Source organism: Caretta caretta, chromosome 1, assembly GCF_965140235.1.
Source record: "Caretta caretta isolate rCarCar2 chromosome 1, rCarCar1.hap1, whole genome shotgun sequence".
NCBI classification, from domain to species: Eukaryota; Metazoa; Chordata; order Testudines; family Cheloniidae; genus Caretta; species Caretta caretta.
In genome coordinates, this window is record NC_134206.1 from 46,472,617 (window position 1) to 46,495,927 (window position 23,311).

The following is a 23,311-nucleotide window of genomic DNA, read 5'->3' on the forward strand; positions in this document are numbered from 1 at the left end:
GGCAGTAAGCTTATGCTACTTCTTACAGCTGTAAGCATTGCACGGTCAACACTGTTGTGCAGAAAGTGAGCTGGATTCTATTCAATTTTGTGCTTCAAAAGGTTACTAAATTCCTTTTCAGGACTAAATTCTACCCTCAGTTACAAAACATCCATGGCTACTTCAGTTCTGTCCCTTGTGTGTATGCAGAAAGTAGGGTGTATTATTACATGATCACACAACACGCATGCAGTAATATGAAATACTGTGTAAAATGGTAAGAAAAGGTTGAGTTTAAACATACAGCTCAACATACCTGTAACTGTTTTTTTGGGGGGAGGAGCAATACTATAATTCATGGTAAGAGTGATCTCCAGAAGAAATGGGTAGAGTCCATTTAATTTAGGAGAGATGTGTTGTTTGTTTCTATTAAACAGCCTAAACAGGCATTCTGCACAAATGGGGTGGTGGAGAGAGGTTTGTTTTTAATGTCCCTTGCAACCTCCAGTCTCAGGCTGGCTGCTCTGATGTTCCAGAGTGTTTAATTCTCAGATGTCATAATTATAAAAAAAACTCAAATGGAATAGCAAGCACCTGCATAGGGACTTGGGTAAGTGACGTTCATTATTGGGTACACCTGTCTGTTTTTAAAGATTACTTGGAATATAAAAACCATTTTGAAAAGCATGCCATAAAGGGAGATAACTGCCTCGAATAGCATGGGTACAGTGTAATGGAGTTCTTTCCGAACAGTGACCTTAAAGGATTATTCAGTTTGGGATGTTTGAACAGATCAGCATTAATTTGGAGGTGGTGGGTAGGAGTAGTAGTAATAATAATAAAAAAGATCAAAAAGGCTTTACTTCAGATTTTTAACGAGGTAAGTACATTTGACCGCATACTTCTGAAATAAATGGAATCTATATCTGCTTTGATCTGATAGGATTTGTGCATGGAGCTAATATAGCCATGCAGTACACCAGCCACAGCCTTTTAAAGGCACAACCCATATTTCTACAGCTGTTTTTACTATGCATACAGGAGACAAATTTGTCAAAGTATTCCTTTTGAACAATGTAGTTTTTTACTACCTGCTGCAATAGATTTGATTTAAATGTTGTCTCCCTTCTGGCCTGGTGCAGTAGGCTGTAACTGACTTCTTGGTGCAGAAAGTGAGGTGGTAGCACCAGAATGTTCTCATGTTCACACCCCACCATGCTATATTTATCAGTCTGCTAGGGGGGAAATCTACAGTGTTCATTAACGACAACATATGTGTACATTTTACATTCAGTTAAGTTTCTGTTGAACACTGTTTCTATGTCCCCACTTTAGACTTTTGAAACTGGCCTTTGTCATAGAAAATCTGACACACACAAAATCCTCATTTATTGTCTGAACTATTTTACAGCTAGTCAGAATAAAGCATTAGAAAATACACAGTTGGGAACTATTCTGCACTAGCAGGGGGATGGACAATATGAGAAGAATGGTCTTGAGGATAAGACATTGGCCAGGAGCTCTGGATTCAGTTTTCTGCTCTGCTACCTATTGGACAAATCACTTAAATGGTGGTGTTGGCTTACTTTTAGTGCTTGATTGAAATTTCAGAACTACAGCCAGTACTTCATGGGTTTTTTTTTTTAAAGTCACACTGTTCCATTACTTTATCCATACTCTTTGAGCAGCAGACATCCCTTGTAGATGATCATAGTGGTCCCTTCAGGCCTTAAAGTCTGAGTCTGTTAGGTTCTCTAAATATATTCAGTAAATGGCTTTGTGAATCTTTTCTTCTACCTTCCTGTCACTGTTCAAGGAAACTGCATCTGCATGCCCTCTACCCCTGCTTCCCCCTCCTCCCTGGTCCATTAAGGGCATCCACTGTAGACTCCTGGCTCCTCAGCCATCACCTCTCCTGTGCAGAGACTCACTTCTGTTTCCCTCCTGACCCAGGGGATCTTTTCAGGGATTGGTTCTTGGCCATACATTATTTAATACTTTTATCAATGCCTGGAAGAAAACACAAAATCATCACTGATAACATTTGCGGATTACACAAAAATTGGTGGAGTGGTAAATAATGAGGAAGAGTTCACTGTTTCAGAGTGATCTGGATTGCTTGGTAAGCTGGGCATAAGCAAATATGTGTTTTAATACAGCTAAATGGAAAAGTATACATCTAGGAACAAAGAATATAGGCCTTGCTTATGAAGTGGGGGACTATATCCTGGGAAGTAGTTACTCTGAAAAAGATTTGGTGGTGGAGGTGGATAAGCAGCTGAACGTGAGCTCCCAGTGTGACTCTGTGGCCGAAAGAGCTAATGTGATCCTATGATATAAACAGTAGAATCTTGAGTAGGAGAAGAGACGTTATTTTACCTTTTTTCAGCACTGGTGCAACTTTTGGTTTAGTACTGTGTCCAGTTCTGGTGCCCAAAATTGAAGAAGGATGTTGAGAAACTGGAGAAAGTTCAGAGAAGAGTCACGATAATGAGTAAAGGATTAGAAAACATGCCTTATAATGTTAGACTTTCGTTTAACAAAGAGAAGGTTAAGGGATGACTTGATTTACAGTCTGTAGGTATCTACATGGAAAACAAATATTTAATAGTGGGCTCTTCCGTCTAGCAGAGAAAGGTATAACAGAACCCAGTGGCTGGAAGCTGAAGCTAAACAAATTCAGACTAGAAATAGGCATACATTTTTAACAGTGAGAGTAATTAACTGCTGGAATAATTTATGAAGGGTCATGGTGGCTTCTCCATCACTGGCAATTTTTAAATCAAGATTGGATGCTTTTCTAAAAGAATTATTATTATTATTATTTTTTTTTTTATTCTAAAAGATTGGATGCTTTTTTAGGAATTATTCTGGGGTAGTCTTATGGCCTGTACTATACAGGAGGACAGACTAGATGATCACAGTGTTCCCTTTTGGCCTTAGAATCTCTGAAGCAAGCACATTTATTCTTAAGGTGAAAGCATAAGAGAAGATATACTAAAAACAAGAAAAGAAGCTACACACATGCTAAAAAGCTTACCCCCAACTCGAGCACAAGGGTCTGGTAGGTGTCAGTCCTTCCAACCCTTTTTTGCAAGGATTGTGACTCCTTCTTGGACAGCAGGTCCTATCTGCTTGCTGGATCAGAAAGAAGGCCCTGGGGTAGTTTACAATCAAGCTGTTTTATCCAAAAGGCCTTCCTTTGTCTTTTGGTTTGTGGAGAATCCAGTTTGACCTAATATTTGAGCTGCCCCAGAGGTGATACCTCTCTGAGGCAGGGCTACAACCTGACTGGTTTGCCTTAATCAGCATCCACTATTTTTAGTTCCTGGGGGAGCTGTGGTAGCCCTCCCCCTGGGAGTACAACACAATCCTAAATATAAACCCTTTGTTTAAAACAATGGACCCCAAATATACTTGAACTTAATTCAGTAAGGTTTCCCAAGGATATGTAGGAAATTGCCGTTGTCACGCTGCTCTTTCTTGCTTCTAGGTTACTCTTACTCTGATTGACTAGCAATTTTAGCCCCAATTTTTGAGTTTGTTTAATCTGAGGCAAAGCGTTACTGAAATAATATGCTTTGCAAACCACTGCCTTAATCTTGTGGATGCAAGATAGCATTTTAATTACCTTCTTCTTTACAGCATTGTCCTCTCTTCTGATTATAGGTTTTGTTTTGTTTTTTAATGATTATCAAAAAAACCTAGGTGTTTAGAAGCTGGTAAAATTCCTTGTGCTACTATTTCTAAATTTAAAAACTTTGAACTTGCAAGAGAGAAGCTAGCAGTAAAGAGCTCCTCCTTCTCCCAACAGGTTTCTTAATGTGCTGGTGGTGTGGATAAGTAGCTGAACATGAGCTCTGTGTGCCTCTGCTTATACAACTCTTATAAGAAATTCAGAACCTATTAAAATTTTTCAAAAAAGTATCTCAGAAATGTGGTTAGGAATACCTCTTTCTTTCTGAACATGTTAACGCCAAATACATGTTGGTTACTCACGATCTAAAGGATGTTATTCAATCCAACTTCTGTCAGAAAACTTGGTAAAGTTCCACTCAGAAAACAGTAAAAATGACTTTGTGAGTTTCTGTATTGTGTGTTAGAGATTTTCATGTCAAATATGTTGAATTGCTGATCCTGCACCCTCTACCAGGATTCAGAGGGTCAAACTGGGTTCTTTGTGGTTTTGCACATGACCACAAAAAAAAGGACACTGCTTTCTGTGGAGTATCATAAGTGTAACAGATTGGAATGAAGTAAATTTTCTTTGTGTCTAAGAAAGTAAGTCTCCCCTCACTTTCAGTTAGGAAAAGACTTAAACGAAAGTGCAACAAGCCTGTCTTAAACCAAAATAAATGTTCTCTGCCTTTTTCAGCAGTTTAAATGGTTCTAAAAATCACACCTTAAATTAAACCATTGCAATTTCCACATGTAGTCAAGGGTGAAGTGTCCCTTCAGAGTGGAATCATTCTTATTTCAGTATAGTGTGTTAAACTAATCCACATAAAACTGTAGTGATGCACTTGTTTTCTTTCTGACTATTTAAAGCAATCCCATCCCCTTTTGGGCTGAAAACTCTTGACTTGGGCTTATTATTGACTCAGACTTAATCAAAAGTTTCTTAAAATTTAATTTGGTGTTTTGAGTTGCCAGAGTTTGACAAGGATGTTTTTTCAGGTATAAGAACCTTCTTGGGTACTTACTTAGAGCATTAATAACTGATTTCTTAATCTTTCATTCAAAATTAGCATATACCTGGTAGTTGGCATTGAGTACATTTTGTGAAGTTTGGAAAAGAACACTGAAATGAATAGCAAGCATAGACAAGTAACAGTGATATGTCACTTTCTTGACCATTTTGAATGTGCAGCCTGTCTATTTTAAACATGTAGTCATATATCTAAAAGCCAGAAAATGAAATAAAATTTCATTGATTTCAAGTGATTACAAATTAAAGATGCACATGTAACAAGGAACTCGGACGCAGAAAAATCACACTAATATAATGTGGCACTATAGCTGAGAGCTTACACATTCAGGAAATTTGTCTGTTCTTAAAAGCTTTTGTCAACTTGTGTGTAACATGGCAGTTAAGCGAGCTCTGGGAACTAAACGTCCGATTTCCTGATCATGATGTTATATTAAATTATTAAAAAATATTGCTTGTTTGTGACTGTGTAGAACGTTTTACTGTTATAAACCATTATAATCAGAATTTTAACCTACTTGTTTTTCTGATCAATGGGTATGGAGCCAAGTGGGTTAGAAATTGGAAGCATGTTTAAATCCTCAAATCTCTTCTTTGACCAGCATAGAAGAGGCAGGTGAGTGAGTGAGTGACTAAAAAGGCCAATAGGATATTGCTATTCATCAAGCGATATAATGTCAAATCAAGGGTATTTTTTTGCGGTTTCATTATAAAGTACTATTTAGATTATATATGGAGAATAGCATCCAGATGCAGCCACCTAATTTGGATAAACTGAAGTATTCATAGAGTGACAAAAGTGGGAACATTCGGAGTAGAATTTCATTTTAAAATGTTTGAACCTACTGGTTGCTGTTATACAGACCAGAACTTGGGTACCTAAATTTGTGTAATATATTTAGGAATTTACAGTGGTATGATTTTATAGACAGTAGAATGGGCTTCCATTTGAGCTGAGGGAGTTAAGTATTAATCACTTGTGGGTTTTTGGAAGTTGCCCACTTTTTAGGAGGCAGTAGGGAATTTTTGCTGATAAGAGTTTCTTGGATGCATTTTTGGTTTTGACTGCATTTTGTTTTTGTTCATTGAAGGACAGGTGTTTTAATTTCACAAAATGTTTTGACATGGTAGAATTTTCATCACAGTATTGTAGACATGAAGGGTTCATGATCTGCTTGTAACTGTAAACTATTTTTCTATGGACTTTGTCATTCTTTGAGATGATGCAATTTAATTTGATTCTACAAGCTTTTCACCTGTTTTCAGACACTATTTGAATGATGTTGCTTAATGAATTTACAGTAGTAGTATTGTATTTGAAAACTATTTTTCCCCTCAGTGCATCCTCTTTCTCTTCACTTTCTGCAGTCTCTTCATCTAACTGACTACATGCATGTTTGCCTGATCTTACTTCAGGCTGTTAAAGACCATATTTCATTCTACAGTTATTCCTCTACCTAAAACGTTCAGGTGTCTGTCTAGAACTTTCCCTTTGCGTTTAAATGCATTTAAAATTGCCGGTTATAATTAACTTTCATTTTATTTTCCTGTCTTGGTTTAGATTTTATTGATTTTTTTTCGTTACCCAGACTTTACAACTCCTTTAGCATCGTAGATGAACACCTTTGTACCCTTATGAGTCCAGGTATTTTAATTCTCCTGTCTGCACTTTTGGTTGTGACTAAAATAGGACAGTTCTGTATTGACTGTGCTTCAGATTTAATATTCACACATATGCACAAATTGACTCCTACCTAAAACAGATTATTTTTTGGTATGAATTTATCTTGGTCATAGGGCTGGAATGTAGGAATGCAACAGAGCTCCATTCCAAATCCGTTGCTGGCTGTTGGACTATTTTTTGTGATTTTAAATTTTTGAGTATTATCTGTCTTGTTGCAGTGTCCAGATTTAGCCTTCCTTTCTAGTAGTTTCAAATATTATATTCCACAGTGTGGCTGAAGTGTCTAACTGGAGGCTCATTTCTTTTAATTTATTTGTAATACCAGAAGCATTTAAAACAACGTTTTCAATAATTTTCTTCAGCGTCCATCTTTGTTGTCATGTCTTCCATCTAATGTGTGTGAAATGAACAAATGATTTTCTTTGGGACTTGGTTTTCTCACTTTTGTGGAAAAGTGTACAACTTAGTAACTTAACTAATCTAAATTATAAAACTCGTAATCTTTTATTTCAACTACCTAAAAAAGTATGGTCCATACCTCATTTAATTGCTGTGAGGGTGTGGGTTTTTTAGTTTTGTTTTTTGTCAACCATTACCTTGTCAACAGCCTGCTGTCCATTCAAAGTTCTGCTGCTAACGTATTCTTTCTGATTTTTTCACTCTTTTTACCTCTTTTATTCAGGCAATTGTAGCAGTTCCCTTTGAATTTGAGAATGTATACTTAAATTTGCCAACTAACACTTAATGATCTTCAGGTTATCTACCTCTGCTTGTAGAATTTTGTTCATTTTTATTTTTATTTTCTACTCTTAACTTCACATGTTTTCTGTCCACTTAAGTTTATTTTAGATGGATATCCTGTAGTGTACTTTATGCCCATCTAGAACCAGTTTATATTTTTTCTCCTATGAAAAACATACTTTTTTAAAATGCAAGTTCAAAACCAATAATTTTAATTGTTTTAAAGAAAGTGTTCAAATGCCTTGCTTACTTCAGGGTGTTCAACTGTTGCCTGTTGTAGGGGACAGTCTTGGTTCGAGCGATCATGAGCTAATTCAGTTCACACTGAATGGAAGGATTAACAAAAATAAATCTGCAACTAGGGTTTTTGATTTCAAAAGGGCTGACTTTCAAAAATTAAGGAAATTAGTTAGGGAAGTGGATTGGACTGAAGAATTTATGGATCTAAAGGCAGAGGAAGCCTGGGATTACTTTAAATCAGTGCTGCAGAAGCTATCGGAAGCCTGCATCCCAAGAAAGGGGAAAAAATTCATAGGCAGGAGTTGTAGACCACGCTGGATGAGCAAGCATCTCAGAGAGGTGATTAAGGAAAAGCAGAAAGCATACAGGGAGTGGACGATGAGAGGGGTCAGCAAGGAAAGCTACCTTATTGAAGTCAGAACATGTAGGGATAAAGTGAGACAGGCTTAAAGTCAAGTAGAGCTGGACCTTGCAAAAGGAATTAAAACCAATAGTAAAAGGTTCTATAGCCCTATAAATAAGAAGAAAACAAAGAAAGAAGTGGGACCGCTAAACACTGAGGATGGAGTGGAGGTCAAGGATAATCTAGGCATGGCCCAATATCTAAACAAATACTTTGCCTCAGCCTTTAATAAGGCTAAAGAGGATCTTGGGGATAATGGTAGCATGACAAATGGGAATGAGGATATGGAGGTAGATATTACCATATCTGAGGTAGAAGCGAAACTTGAACAGCTTAATGGGACTAAATCAGGGGCCCCAGATAATCTTCATCCAAGAATATCAAAGGAATTGGCACATGAAATTGCAAGGCCATTAGCAAGAATTTTTAATGAATCTGTAAACTCAGGGGTTGTACCGTATGATTGGAGAATTGCTAACATAGTTCCTATTTTTAAGAAAGGGAAAAAAAAGTGATCCGGGTAATTATAGGCCTGTTAGTTTGACATCTGTAGTATGTAAGGTCGTGGAAAAAATTTTGAAGGAGAAAGTAGTTAAGGACATTGAGGTCGATGGTAAATGGGACAGAATGCAACATGGTTTTACAAAAGGTAGATCATGCCAAGCCAACCTGATCTCCTTCTTTGAGAAAGCAGCAGAATTTTTAGACAAAGGAAACGCAGTGGATCTAATTTACCTAGATTTCAGTAAGGCGTTTGATACCGTGCCACATGGGGAATTATTAGTTAAATTGGAAAAGATGGGGATCAATATGAAAATTGAAAGGTGGATAAGGAATTGGTTAATAGGGAGACTACAGCGGGTCCTACTAAAAGGTGAACTGTCAGACTGGAGGGAGGTTACCAGGGGATCGGTTTTGGGACCAATCTTATTTAATCTTTTTATTACTGACCTCGGCACAAGAAGTGGGAGTGTGCTAATAAAGTTTGCTGATGGTACAAAGCTGGGAGGTATTGCCAATTTAGAGAAGGACCAGGAAATCATACAGGAAGATTTGGATGACCTTGTAAACTGGAGTAATTGTAATAGGATGAAATTTAATAGTGAGAAGTGTAAGGTTATGCATTTAGGGATTAATAACAAGAATTAACGGGTAGTTATCAATGGCTCCATGTCTAGTTGGCAGCCGGTATCAAGTGGAGTGCCCCAAGGGTCGGTCCTGGGGCCGGTTTTGTTCAATATCTTCATAAATGATCTGGAGGATGGTGTGGATTGCACTCTCAGCAAATTTGCGGATGATACTAAACTGGGAGGAGTGGTAGATACGCTGGAGGGGAGGGATAGGATACAGAAGGACCTAGACAAATTGGAGGATTGGGCCAAAAGAAATCTGATGAGGTTCAATAAGGATAAGTGCAGGGTCCTGCACTTAGGACGGAAGAACCCAATGCACAGCTACAGACTAGGGACCGAATGGCTAGGCAGCAGTTCTGCGGAAAAGGACCTAGGGGTGACAGTGGACGAGAAGCTGGATATGAGTCAGCAGTGTGCCCTTGTTGCCAAGAAGGCCAATGGCATTTTGGGATGTATAAGTAGGGGCATAGCGAGCAGATCGAGGGACGTGATCGTTCCCCTCTATTCGACATTGGTGAGGCCTCATCTGGAGTACTGTGTCCAGTTTTGGGCCCCACACTTCAAGAAGGATGTGGATAAATTGGAGAGAGTCCAGCGAAGGGCAACAAAAATGATTAGGGGTCTGGAACACATGACTTATGAGGAGAGGCTGAGGGAGCTGGGATTGTTTAGCCTGCAGAAGAGAAGAATGAGGGGGGATTTGATAGCTGCTTTCAACTACCTGAAAGGGGGTTCCAAAGAGGATGGCTCTAGACTGTTCTCAATGGTATCAGATGACAGAACGAGGAGTAATGGTCTCAAGCTGCAGTGGGGGAGGTTTAGATTGGATATTAGGAAAAACTTTTTCACTAAGAGGGTGGTGAAACACTGGAATGCGTTACCTAGGGAGGTGGTAGAATCTCCTTCCTTAGAGGTTTTTAAGGTCAGGCTTGACAAAGCCCTGGCTGGGATGATTTAACTGGGAATTGGTCCTGCTTCGAGCAGGGGGTTGGACTAGATGACCTTCTGGGGTCCCTTCCAACCCTTATATTCTATGATTCTATAATTTTAGTTATAAGCTGGGGACGCATCAATTAGAAGTAACGGAGGAGGAGAAGGACCTCGGAGTATTGGTTGATCATAGGATGACTATGAGCCACCAATGTGATATGGCCGTGAAAAAAAGCTAATGCAGTCTTGGGATGCATCAGGCAAGGTATTTCCAGAAGAGATAAGGAGGTTTTAGTACCATTATACAAGGCACTGGTGAGACCTCACCTGGAATAGTGTGTGCAGTTCTGGTCTCCTATGTTTAAGAAGGATGAATTCAAACTGGAACAGGTACAGAGAAGGGCTACTAGGATGATTTGTGGAATGGAAAACCTGTCTTATGAAAGGAGACTCAAGGAGCTTGGCTTGTTTAGCCTAACTAAAAGAAGGTTGAGGGGAGATATGATTGCTCTCTATAAATATACCAGAGGGATAAATACCGGAGAGGGAGAGGAATTATTTAAGCTCAGTACCAATGTGGACATAAGAACAAATGGATATAAACTGGTCATTGGGAAGTTTAGACTTGTAATTAGACGAAGGTTTCTAACCATCAGAGGAGTGAAGTTTTGGAATAGCCTTCCAAGGGAAGCAGTGGGGGCAAAAGACCTATTTGGCTTTAAGATTAAACTCGATAAGTTTATAGAGGAGATGGTATGATGGGATAACGTGATTTTTGGTAATTTATTGATCTTTAACTATTCATGGTAAATAGGCCTAATAGCCTGGGATGGGATGGGATCTGAGTTACTACAGAAAATTCTTTCCTGGGTATCTGGCTGGTGAATCTTGCCCATATGCTCAGGGTTTAGCTGATCGCCATATTTGGGGTCGGGAAGGAATTTTCCTCCAGGGCAGATTGGAAGAGGCCCTGGAGGTTTTTCGCCTTCCTCTGTAGCATGAGGCAGAGGTCACTTGCTGGAGGATTCTCTGCTCCTTGAAGTCTTTAAACCACGATTTGAGGACTTCAGTAGCTCAGACATAGGTAAGAGGTTTTTCGCACGAGTGGGTGGGTGAGATTCTGTGGCCTGCGTTGTGCAGGAGGTCGGACTAGATGTTCATAATGGTCCCTTCTGACCTTAGTATCTATGAATCTATATTGTCTATGGTGTAGCAACTAGCAGTTTGTTAAAGGTGCTATGTAAATGGAGTAAATAACTTAGTCTATGTCTACACTGGAGACCTTACAGCTGTTGCTGTAAGATCTCTTGTGTAGCTGCTCTGTGCCAACGGGAGAGATCTTTCCTGTCAACATAATTAAACCACACCCGAGAGGTGGTAGCTATGTTGGCGGGAAAAGCTCTCCCGCTGGCATAGTGCTGTGCACGCTACCACTTATGTCAGCAAAACTTATGGCCCTCAGCAGTGTGGTTTTTTTACACCCTTGAGTGATATAAGTTTTGCCAACGTAAGTGGTAGTGTAGACATGGCCTAAATCAGAAGGGAGCTGTACTTCCCCAAAAAAAGAAACACACAAACCTGTTTGAAACAGAGAAAGAAATGACCTTTCTTTAGTAGAAGTGGTTTTTACAACTTAAATTTGAAACTCTTTCTCAGTTCTGAGGTACTTTCAGCAGTCTAGTTCCCTAAAATACTTCAGTGTAGTGCCAATCTGTGCAGCGATGTTAAGGCTTTCCCATTACAAAGTCTGTTCTCAAAAGGTCCATAATACTAAAATATAAGAGATTTTTGAGAAATCTTTTGCAAAGATGTTCTATAAATTCATAACTCAGATGTTCATAAGGCTAGCACAATAATGCTACTTAAGATGTAAGGTAGAAGGTAACTTTAAAATCTGTTTATGCAATGTAGTTTTCTATATCTATTCAGACAAGCTGTATGCAAATCTTTAAAATGTCCCCTACCCTCTGATGTACTTGCTTAGAAAGTTTTTTGAGCTTAATAGGCATTATCTATATTTTCACACTTGAAATAAACGTTAACTTACTGTATTTGATTTTTAAACAGACACCAAATCCTACTGCAAGTGAGTTTATTCCAAAAGGTGGATCAACTTCCAGGCTGAATAATGTGTCTCAGTCAAGTATGTCTGCCTTCTCTCAAGCCTTGTTCTCTCACCCTTCCATGGGAAGTCCTGCTACTGCTGGACTAGCTCCAGGTAAGTTGGGAATAATGATTTGTAGTATAGCTATTTATATTTAATCTACATGTCAAATTTAACCCCATTTAAAACTAGGAGTAAAGTTTTCAGTGTATAGTATATTCCTGGTTTAGCTCTTAATTTAAAATCCTTAGTGCCAATAATAGTACAATATCTTGAAATAACTTTCCTACTAATTTACTACTACAGTACACCCTCTCTATAATGCCCTTCATAATAACAAACCTTCAGACATAATGAACCTGGTCCCTGGATCCCACCTTGAGCCCCACCACTGCGACAGGGCTGGAGGAGTTATTGCCTCCCCTTCCCCCTTACTGTGGGTCTCTTTTGTTATAGCTTGGGTGTACTGTATACAATAAATGCTTTTTATTTCTAGGATAGGTATTGTGGATGTAATAATACATTGACACTTAAGCCTTGTCTACACTAAAGGGAAAAGTAAATCTGACTCCCCTTACTTTTCTTGATATGGTGGAGTATAGGAGTCAACGGGAGAGCAATCGGCAGTCGATTTAGCAGGTCTTCCCTAGACCCGCTAAATTGATGGCCAATGCATCGATCACTGCAAAGTCGATCCTCTGGTAAGTGTAGACAAGCCCTAAGATTAAAGCTAAAGATTTAAGAAAATTCTTACTTTCTTTAGTGTTAGAAAATAAGATTTAAAATCACTTGGCTTTTTAAAAATTAATTCTACTGATACCGTTTGTCTTATTGTGTAATCTCAGTTTGCAACCCATAGTTAGGGTTCTGTTTCCAATTATTTTCAGTTTTAAAAACTCCTATAAAAATGTGTTCCATGCAAATCGTGGAATTCAAAGGTGTTCTGGAAATAAAAACAGTTAGAAAATTTCAAGCAATTTGCACATTAGTTTTCCAAAGTTTGATAAAGCAAAGATATATTTTACTAGTTTCTAATTTTTGATAAAAAGCACATATGGGAATACTTGGACAATTTGAATATATACAAATCAGCAAGTCTGGATAACATACATCCCAGGTCTTTAAGGGAATTTGCTAATGTACATTCTTGAACCCCTGACCATTGCTTTTGACAAGTCATAGAGAACTAGGGAGGTACTAGAGCAGAGGTGGGCAAACTATGGCCTGGGGACCACATCCAGCCCTCCAGACATTTTAATCCGGCCCTCGAGCTCCCGCCGGGAAGTGGGGTCTGGGGCTTGCTCCCCTCTGGCACTCCAGCCAGGGAGTGGGATCAGGGTCTTGCCCCACTCCACACGGCTCCTGGAAGCAGTGGCATGTCCTCCCTCCAGTCCCTATACATAGGGGCAGCCAGGGAGCTCCACATGCTGACCCCACCCCAGACACCGCCCCCGCAGCTCCCATTGGCCCGGGAACCGCAGCCAGTGGGAGCTGCAGGGGCGGCGCCTGCTCACAGGGCAGCGCACAGAGCTGCCTGGCTGTGCCTCCATGTAGGAGCCAGAGGAGGACATGCCACTGATTCTGGGAGCTGCTGGAGGTAAGCATCGCCCGGAGCCCGCCCCCCTGCCCCTCTCCCATGCCCCTGCCCCAGTCCTGATTCCCTCTCCCGCCCTCTTAACCCCTCGGTCCCAGCCCGGAGCACCCTCCTGCACCCCCAACTCTTCATCCCCACCCCAGAGCCCGCACCCCCAGCTGGAGCCCTCCTGCACCCCAACCCCCAATTTTGTGAGCATTCATGGTCCGCCATACAATTTCCATAACCAGATGTGGCGCTCTGGCCAAAAAGTTTGCCCACCCCTGTACTAGAGGAATCAAAAAGAGCAATTGTTGTACATAATGCTCAGTCTTGACAGTTGCTGTCTGGCAAAACTAACTTCAGTCCTCAGTAAAATAATGGAAGAACTGTCTGTAACTATTTAGAAGAGAACAGAAAAATAAACACTAAATAGCACAGCTTTGCAAAGAACAAATCATGTTGAGAAAATTGTTATTTTTGTTGATCAAATTAACATAAGTGACGGATGACATAATGCAATAATTATATGTGAACTTTAGTAAGGTATAAAGTGCCATGCAGTCTGACTGGAAAACTGTCTTTTTGGTATGCATATGAACATTGTCATCTGGATTGAAAATTACCTGAAAGATTTAGTTGTACATAAAGATTTGTCTACACTAGGAAATTAGGTCGAATTTATAGAAGTTGGTTTTGTAGAAAGCGTTTTTATACAGTCGATTGTAGCTACCCACACAAATGCTCTAAGTGTATGTAGTTGGCGGAGTGCGTCCAAAGTACTGAGGCAACCATCAACTTCCGGAGCATTGCACCATGGGTAGCTATCCCATAGTTCCCGCAGTCTCCACTGCCCATTTGAATTCTGGGTAGAAGTCCCAATGCCTGATGGGGCTAAAACATTGTCACAGGTGGTTCTGGGTACATATCGTCAGGCCCCCCTTCCCTCCCTCCGTGAAAGCAATGGCAGACAATCGTTTTGCGCCTTTTTTCCTGGGTTACCTGTGCAGATGCCATACCCTGGCAAGCATGGAGCCCGCTCAGCTAACCATCACCATATGTCTCCTGGGTGCTGGCAGGCGCAGTACTGCATTGCTACACAGCAGCAGCTTATTGCCTTTTGGCAGCAGACAGTGCAGTATGACTGGTAGCCGTCGTCGACGTATTCCTGGGTGCTCTTTTAACCGACCTCGATGAGGTCGGGGCGCCTGGGTAAACATAGGAGTGACTCAGCCAGGTCATTACCCTTTTGAGTTTATCTCATGGCAATTCAGTCCTACCGGCAGTCCTACTGCACCGTCTTTTAATGAGCAGCCAGGAGATGATGATGGCTAGCAGTCATACTGCACTGTCTTCTGCTGAGCACCCAGGAGATGATGATGGCTAGCGGACGTACTGCACAGTCTGCTGCCAGCAAGATGCATAAAGGTAGATGAAGTGGATCAAACCAAAAAATAGACCAGATTTGTTTTTGTATTCATTTTCTCCTCCCTCCCTCCGTGAAATCAACGGCCTGCTAAACCCAGTTTTGAGCTCTATCCTTGAGGTTTTGAGTTCTATCCTTGAGGGGGCCATTCTGTTTCTCGCAAAGCCACCCCCTTTGTTGATTTTAATTCTCTGTAAGCCAACCCTGTAAGCCATGTTGTCAGTCGCCCCTCCCTCCGTCAGAGCAACGGCAAACAATCGTTTTGTGCCATTTTCCCTGGATTGCCAGAGTAGGAGCAGACGCCATAGTACAGCAAGCATGGAGCCCGTTCAGCTCACCGCACTAGTTATGACCATTGTAAACACCTCGCGCATTATCGTGCAGTTCATTCAGAATCAGCACCTGAAAAACCAGGCAAGGAGGCGACGGAAGGGCGGTGATGAGGACGTGAACACACTTTTCTCTAAAACCGCTTTCCCCCTGCAGTTTGGAGATCATGGTGTTAATGGGGCAGGGTCATGCCTTGGAACACCGATTCTGGGCCTGGGAAACAAGCACAGAGTGGTGGGACCGCATAGTGTTGCAGGTCTGGGATGATTCCCAGTGGCTCCAAAACTTTTGCATGCATAAGGGCACTTTCATGGACCTTTGTGACTTGCTTTCCCCTGCCCTGAAGCTCAAGAATACCAAGATGAGAGCAGCCCTCACAGTTCGCAAGCAAGTGGCAATAGCCCTGTGGAAGCTTGCAATGCCAGACAGCTACCACTCAGTCGGGAATCAATTTGGAGTGGGCAAATCTACTCTGGGGGATGCTGTGATGCAAGTAGCCAATGCAATCATTGAGCTGCTTCTATCAAAGGTAGTGACTCTGGGAAATGTGCATGTCATACTAGTGGCTTTGCTGCAATGGGATTCCCAGGTTATCTCAAGTGCTTATATACGAATGCACAAAGCCTTGGAAACAAGCAGGGAGAACTGGAGGTCCTGGTGATGTCAAGGAACTATGACGTGATCGGAATAACAGAGACTTGGTGGGATAACTCACATGACTGGAGTACTGTCATGGATGGTTATAAACTGTTCAGGAAGGACAGGCAGGGCAGAAAAGGTGGGGGAGTAGCACTGTATGTAAGGGAGCAGTATGACTGCTCAGAGCTCCGGTACGAAACTGCAGAAAAACCTGAGTGTCTCTGGATTAAGTTTAGAAGTGTGTGCAACAAGAGTGATGTAGTGGTGGGAGTCTGCTATAGACCACCGGACCAGGGGGATGAGGTAGATGAGGCTTTCTTCCGGCAGCTCACGGAAGCTACTAGATCGCATGCCCTGATTCTCATGGGTGACTTTAATTTTCCTGATATCTGCTGGGAGAGCAATACAGCGGTGCATAGACAATCCAGGAAGTTTTTGGAAAGCGTAGGGGACAATTTCCTGGCGCAAGTGCTAGAGGAGCCAACTAGGGGGGGGCGCTTTTCTTGACCTGCTGCTCACAAACCGGGTAGAATTAGTGGGGGAAGCAAAAGTGGATGGGAATCTGGGAGGCAGTGACCATGAGTTGGTTGAGTTCAGGATCCTGACACAGGGAAGAAAGGTAAGCAGCACGATACGGACCCTGGACTTCAGGAAAGCAGACTTCGACTCCCTCAGGGAACGGATGGCCAGGATCCCCTGGGGGACTAACTTGAAGGGGAAAGGAGTCCAGGAGAGCTGGCTGTATTTCAAGGAATCCCTGTTGAGGTTACAGGGACAAACCATCCCGATGAGTCGAAAGAATAGTAAATATGGCAGGCGACCAGCTTGGCTTAATGGTGAAATCTTAGCGGATCTTAAACATAAAAAAGAAGCTTACAAGAAGTGGAAGGTTGGACATATGACCAGGGAAGAGTATAAAAATATTGCTCGGGCATGTAGGAATGTTATCAGGAGGGCCAAATCGCACCTGGAGCTCCAGCTAGCCAGAGATGTCAAGAGTAACAAGAAGGGTTTCTTCAGGTATGTTGGCAACAAGAAGAAAGCCAAGGAATGTGTGGGCCCCTTACTGAATGAGGGAGGCAACCTAGTGACAGAGGATGTGGAAAAAGCTAATGTACTCAATGCTTTTTTTGCCTCTGTTTTCACTAACAAGGTCAGCTCCCAGACTGCTACGCTGGGCGTCACAAAATGGGGAAGAGATGGCCAGCCCTCTGTGGAGATAGAGGTGGTTAGGGACTATTTAGAAAAGCTGGACGTGCACAAGTCCATGGGGCCGGACGAGTTGCATCCGAGAGTGCTGAAGGAATTGGCGGCTGTGATTGCAGAGCCATTGGCCATTATCTTTGAAAACTCGTGGCGAACCGGGGAAGTCCCGGACGACTGGAAAAAGGCTAATGTAGTGCCAATCTTTAAAAAAAGGGAAGGAGGAGGATCCTGGGAACTACAGGCCAGTCAGCCTCACTTCAGTCCCTGGAAAAATCATGGAGCAGGTCCTCAAAGAATCAATCCTGAAGCACTTGCATGAGAGGAAAGTGATCAGGAACAGCCAGCATGGATTCACCAAGGGAAGGTCATGCCTGACTAATCTAATCGCCTTTTATGATGAGATTACTGGTTCTGTGGATGAAGGGAATGCAGTGGATGTATTGTTTCTTGACTTTAGCAAAGCTTTTGACACGGTCTCCCACAGTATTCTTGTCAGCAAGTTAAGGAAGTATGGGCTGGATGAATGCACTACAAGGTGGGTAGAAAGCTGGCTAGATTGTCGGGCTCAACGGGTAGTGATCAATGGCTCCATATCTAGTTGGCAGCCGGTATCAAGTGGAGTACCCCAAGGGTCGGTCCTGGGGCCGGTTTTGTTCAATATCTTCATAAATGATCTGGAGGATGGTGTGGATTGCACTCTCAGCAAATTTGCAGATGATACTAAACTGGGAGGAGTGGTAGATACGCTGGAGGGGAGGGATAGGATACAGAAAGACCTAGACAAATTGGAGGATTGGGCCAAAAGAAATCTGATGAGGTTCAATAAGGATAAGTGCAGGGTCCTGCACTTAGGACGGAAGAACCCAATGCACAGCTACAGACTAGGGACCGAATGGCTAGGCAGCAGTTCTGCGGAAAAGGACCTAGGGGTGACAGTGGACGAGAAGCTGGATATGAGTCAGCAGTGTGCCCTTGTTGCCAAGAAGGCCAATAGCATTTTGGGATGTATAAGTAGGGGCATAGCGAGCAGATCGAGGGACGTGATCGTTCCCCTCTATTCGACATTGGTGAGGCCTCATCTGGAGTACTGTGTCCAGTTTTGGGCCCCACTCCACAAGAAGGATGTGGATAAATTGGAGAGAGTCCAGCGAAGGGCAACAAAAATGATTAGGGGACTGGAACACATGAGTTATGAGGAGAGGCTGAGGGAGCTGGGATTGTTTAGCCTGCAGAAGAGAAGAATGAGGGGGGATTTGATAGCTGCTTTCAACTACCTGAAAGGGGTTCCAAAGAGGATGGCTCTAGACTGTTCTCAATGGTAGCAGATGACAGAACGAGGAGTAATGGTCTCAAGTTGCAGTGGGGGAGGTTTAGATTGGATATTAGGAAAATCTTTTTCACTAAGAGGGTGGTGAAACACTGGAATGCGTTACCTAGGGAGGTGGTAGAATCTCCTTCCTTAGAGGTTTTTAAGGTCAGGCTTGACAAAGCCCTGGCTGGGATGATTTAACTGGGAATTGGTCCTGCTTTGAGCAGGGGGTTGGACTAGATGACCTTCTGGGGTCCCTTCCAACCCTGATATTCTATGATTCTATGAAACTATGGTGGGGCTATAGACGGAACACATATCCCTATCTTGGGACCGGACCACCAGGGTAGCCAGTACATAAACTGCAAGGGGTACTTTTCAATGGTGCTGCAAGCACTATTGGATCACAATGGACGTTTCACCAACATCAGCGTGGGATGGCTGGGAAAGGTCCATGACGCTCGCGTCTTCAGGAACTCTGGTGTTTAAATGGCTGCAGGAAGGGATTTACTTCCCAGACGAGAAAATAACTGTTGGGGATGTTGAAATGCCTACAGTTATCCTTGGGGACCCAGCCTACCCCTTAATGCCCTGGCTCATGAAGCCATACACAGGCATCCTGGACAGTACTAAGGAGCTGTTCAACTATAGTCTGAGCAAGTGCAGAATGGTGGTAGTGTGTGCATTTGGATGTTTAAAGGGTCGCTGGCGCAGTTTACTGACTTGCTCAGACCTCCGCAAAATCAATATTCCCATTGTTATTCCTGCTGGCTGTGTGCTCCACAATCTCTGTGAGAGTAGGGGGGAGACTTTTATGACAGGGTGGGAGGTTGATGCAAATCGCCTGGCCGCTGAATACGCGCATCCAGACACCAGGGCAGTTAGAAGAACACAGCAGGAAGCGCTGCGCATCAGAGAAGCTTTGAAAACCAGTTTCATGATTGGCCAGGGTACTGTGTGACACTTCTGTTTGTTTCTCCTTGATGAAAACCCGCCCCCTTGGTTGCCTCTAAATTCCCTGTAAGCCACCTGCCCTCCCCCTTCGATCACAGCTTGCTTGCAAAGGAAATAGTCACTATCATTTAAAAAACATGTATTCTTTATCAATTGATTATAAAAATAGGGAGATAACTCACAAGGTAGCCCAGGTGGGGTGTGGGAGGAGGGAAGGAAAAAGCTACTTGTTGAATGACAGCCTTCTGTTGCTTGGGCTGTCCACTGGGGTGAAGTGGTCAGGTGCCCGGAGTGCCCCCCCTCCCCCCCCCCCGCTTTCTTGGGCATCTGGGTGAGGAGGCTATGGAACTTGGGGAGGAGAGAGGGCGGTTAAGCAGGGGCTGCAGCAGCAGTCTGTGATCCTCCTGCCGTTCATGAACCTCCACCAGATGCCAGAGCATGTCCGTTTGATTCCACAGTAGCCCCAGCGGTGCCTCATGCCTCCTCTGATCTTCCTGCCGCCACCTCTCCTCACGTTCATCGGCCACTGTCCTGTACTCTGCTATTGTGTCCCTCCACACAGCTCTGTCAGTGCCAGATGACTGCATCAGCTCAGAGAACATTTCATCGCGTGTGCTTTTTTTTTCGATGCCTTATCTGAGATAGCCTTTGGGACGGAGGACGGCGGCTTGAAACACTTGCAGCTGCTGGAGGAAAAAAAGGGAGTGAAGTATTTAAAAAGATACATTTTACAGAACAATGGCTATACTCTTTCACAGTGAACAACACTATTCACATTACATAACACGTGATTTTGGTACAAGGTCACATTTTGCATCTTATATTGAGTGCCTGCGGCTTTGGTGTTAGAGGTCACGCAAGCAGGGCCGGGCAATAGAATTCGGCTTGCAGCCGGCCATGGTAAGCCATAGTCTTTTGGCTTCTGCAACCTTCATAACAGCAGCACCCTCCTTTCCCATACCAAGCAAAGCCCGTTGAGTTGGCCATTTAGTGCTGCGGTTTTCCTGTTAAAGTGCAGCAGCAGAAACCAAACTAACCCACTCCCCCCATCCAATTCTCTGGGATGATTGCTTTTCCCCTCCCCCCACCGCCTGGCTGGTATCAGGGAAGATCCCTCAGGCATGGCGGAGAGTACCCCATCATCGGTCTCCCATCATCGGAGTCCACGGGCAGGGGTGGGGTAGTGGTGGCGCCCCGGCGCCCCCCCCTTCCCCCTAAATTGCATGCAGCTCAGCATAGAAGCAGCATGTCTGGGGCTCTGTCCTGGAGCGTCCATTTGATTCTTTGGTTTTCTGGTATGCTTGTCTGAGCTCCTTAAGTTTCACGCGGCACACTCTGTTGCGTCCCTGATGTAGCCTCTGTCCCTCATGGCCTCTGAGATTTTTTTGAAATGTTTTGGCATTTCGTCTTTTGGTGCGTAGTCCAGCGATCAGATCTAGTACCTCCCATTTGGTCCATGCTGGAGCTCTTTTTCGATTCTGGGACTGCATGGTCACCTGTGCTGATGAGCTTTGCATGGTCACCTGTGCTGATGAGCTTGCCTGGCCACACAGGACATGAGATTCAAAAGTTCCCGGGGCTTTTCCTGTACACCCGGCCAGTGCATCCGAGTTCAGAGTGCTGTCCAGAGCAGTCACAATGGTGCACTGTGGGATAGCTCCCGGAGGCCAATACCTTCAAATTGCGTCCACACTAACCCTAATTCAAAACGGCGATGTCAATTTCAGCACTAATCCCCTTGTTGGGGAGAAGTACAGAAATCGGTTTTAAGAGCCCTTTATGTTGAAAAAATGGCTTCGTTGTGTGGACGGGTGCAGGGTTAATTCGGTTTTAATGCTGCTAAATCCGACATAAACTCGTAGTGTAGACCAGCAAAATACAATAAATGATCATCTGCATTGGGAACTGTCTAGTGGGGTGCTATAGGATCCTTCATGGTCCTCCTTTAACATCTCTTTTAGTAATATTTGAAGGGGGAAGCACCAGCATTGAGGGCAGAGAAATTAGAAATATGAGTAGAACATGAACACAGATTATGCCTAAATCTCGGAAAGAGATTCCATAATAAATACTTAGCAGATACCAGTGCTGAAAAAGATCTAGTCCAAGGTTTTAAAATATGAACCTAACATTAGACGTCTAGCCTCCTTATTGAGATTTCTAAGTGGCATGATGCTTCAAAAGTGCTTATCTGTCAACAGCTCCTATTGTCCATTCAAGGGGAGGTGCTTGGTGCTCCTCACCTCTGAAAATTTGGTCACTTTTGTAAGCGCCTGAATAAGAGTATAGAAGCTTGACTTTAGGTTCCTATTTTTGAAAATCTTGGTCTTAGGTCATACTGGACAGCAAGTTACAGAAAATGAACTCTGTTGTGAAATTGATAAAATAAGCAATGATTTCTGAGTAGCACACTTAGAAACAAGTTACAAACTAAATTGCTAATGGTCTCTTTATGCCCTGTTGGGGCTTCATTTAAAATGTTGCAAACTGTTCCTTGGCATGTCATATAAGAAATATGCTCACAAATTGGAGGGAACTCAGAAAAAAGCAACAAAAGTTAAATATGTATGGGCTGGCTTTTTTAAATCAGGGAATGTTTGTTTTTTAATGTATAGCTTAGCTGAAAAGCAACTAAGTTGTATATGTGTTGTCTGGGGGAAGAGAATATAACTTTCAAAAGGTATGTGAAGGATTTAAATGTTGAAGAATTCATTAGGATCATTCAGTGAGGTGGTATTAGGAGCAAAAGTGTTCCAGGTGGGATGAGGAAATGAACTAGCAGTGATTGCTGTTAAACTTTGAAAGAGAAGTTTCCATTGTTTGAATCGCTGAACACTAAAGTGGATAAAGCATTCTATAGGGAACAGTCCTGCATTTGCTCATCCCTTGAGGATGGAAAAAGACGACCAAATAGATTCTTCTCTTTTTTTAAAATTTTTGATTCTGAGATTTCCCTTGCTTTAAGAAATGTAAAACAAAAACCTATTTTATATATGACATTTGAAAGAATTTGTTCCCAAAATGGTATAAATGTCCCTTGAAATCTGCATTTATTTACTCAGTCTTTATCAACACTGGATGAAGAAAACCTCTGCAACTGATTTTTAAGCAAAACCATTGAGAATGTAGTGACAGCCAAAATCAAACAGGTCACATTTGTCAATTCCTGGCTGCTTCACAACTTCTGTACTGGTGTGCGCCATGGAGACAAGACTAATAGAGCTTCAAGGTTACCTACTCATGACAATGGATGCAGGCTACATCTTAGCACCTACACTACTTGATCTCTGCAGCTTTCAACATAGGCAGTGGTGAGCTGGAGCCGGTTCGCACCAGTTCACTAGAACCGGTTGTTAAATGTAGAAGCCCTTTTAAAACCGGTTGTCCCGTGAGGATACCAGTTGTCCCGGTTCTAAAAGGGCTTCTAAATTTAACAACCGGCCAAAAGTGGCACCTTTAGGCTCTGACTCCGTGGGTGTTTTGGGGCTGGAGCACCCACGGGGAAAATTTGGTGGGTGCAGAGCACCCACCGGCAGTACCCCGCCCTGCCCTGTGCTCAGCCTCAACTCACCTCTGCTCCACCTCCTCCCCTGAACGTGCCGCCCTGTTCTGCCCTCCCCCCAGCTTCCCGCGAATCAGCTGTTGGCACGGGAAGCCTGGGAGGGCTGAGAAGCAAGCGGCGGCTTCGCGCTCAGGCCCAGGGAGCGGGAGCGGAGGTGAGCTGGGGTGGCGGGGCATGAGGAGGGCAGCCCACGCCGCAGCAGGTAACCCGTGGGGGGGGGGGGCGGGCGCAGGGGAACCACTCCTCATGGGGCAGGAGTCCTGGGGGGCAGGGGTGGGCCACGACCCCCTCGCAGGGTGAGGAGGGAACCAGTTGTTAAGATTTTGACAGCTCATCACTGAACATAGGTGCTGAAATGTAGTGCCACAAAATGCATGTAGCTGGAGAAAA

General features: G+C 43.1%; 1 protein-coding gene across 5 annotated transcripts in view; it reads left to right on the forward strand.

Annotated features, from left to right (window-relative positions):
- PAN3 (poly(A) specific ribonuclease subunit PAN3) overlaps nucleotides 1-23,311 on the forward strand; it is a 123,232-nt gene that overhangs the window by 60,037 nt on the left and 39,884 nt on the right. For all 5 annotated transcript variants that reach the window (XR_007356161.2, XM_075127612.1, XM_075127605.1 and 2 more), the window contains one exon: nucleotides 11,886-12,036. Coding sequence is in view for 4 of the 5 variants with exons in the window: in XM_075127612.1 (XP_074983713.1) it covers nucleotides 11,886-12,036 (151 nt within the window). In the remaining variant the exon portion in view is untranslated. The remainder of the gene's footprint in view (nucleotides 1-11,885; nucleotides 12,037-23,311) is intronic.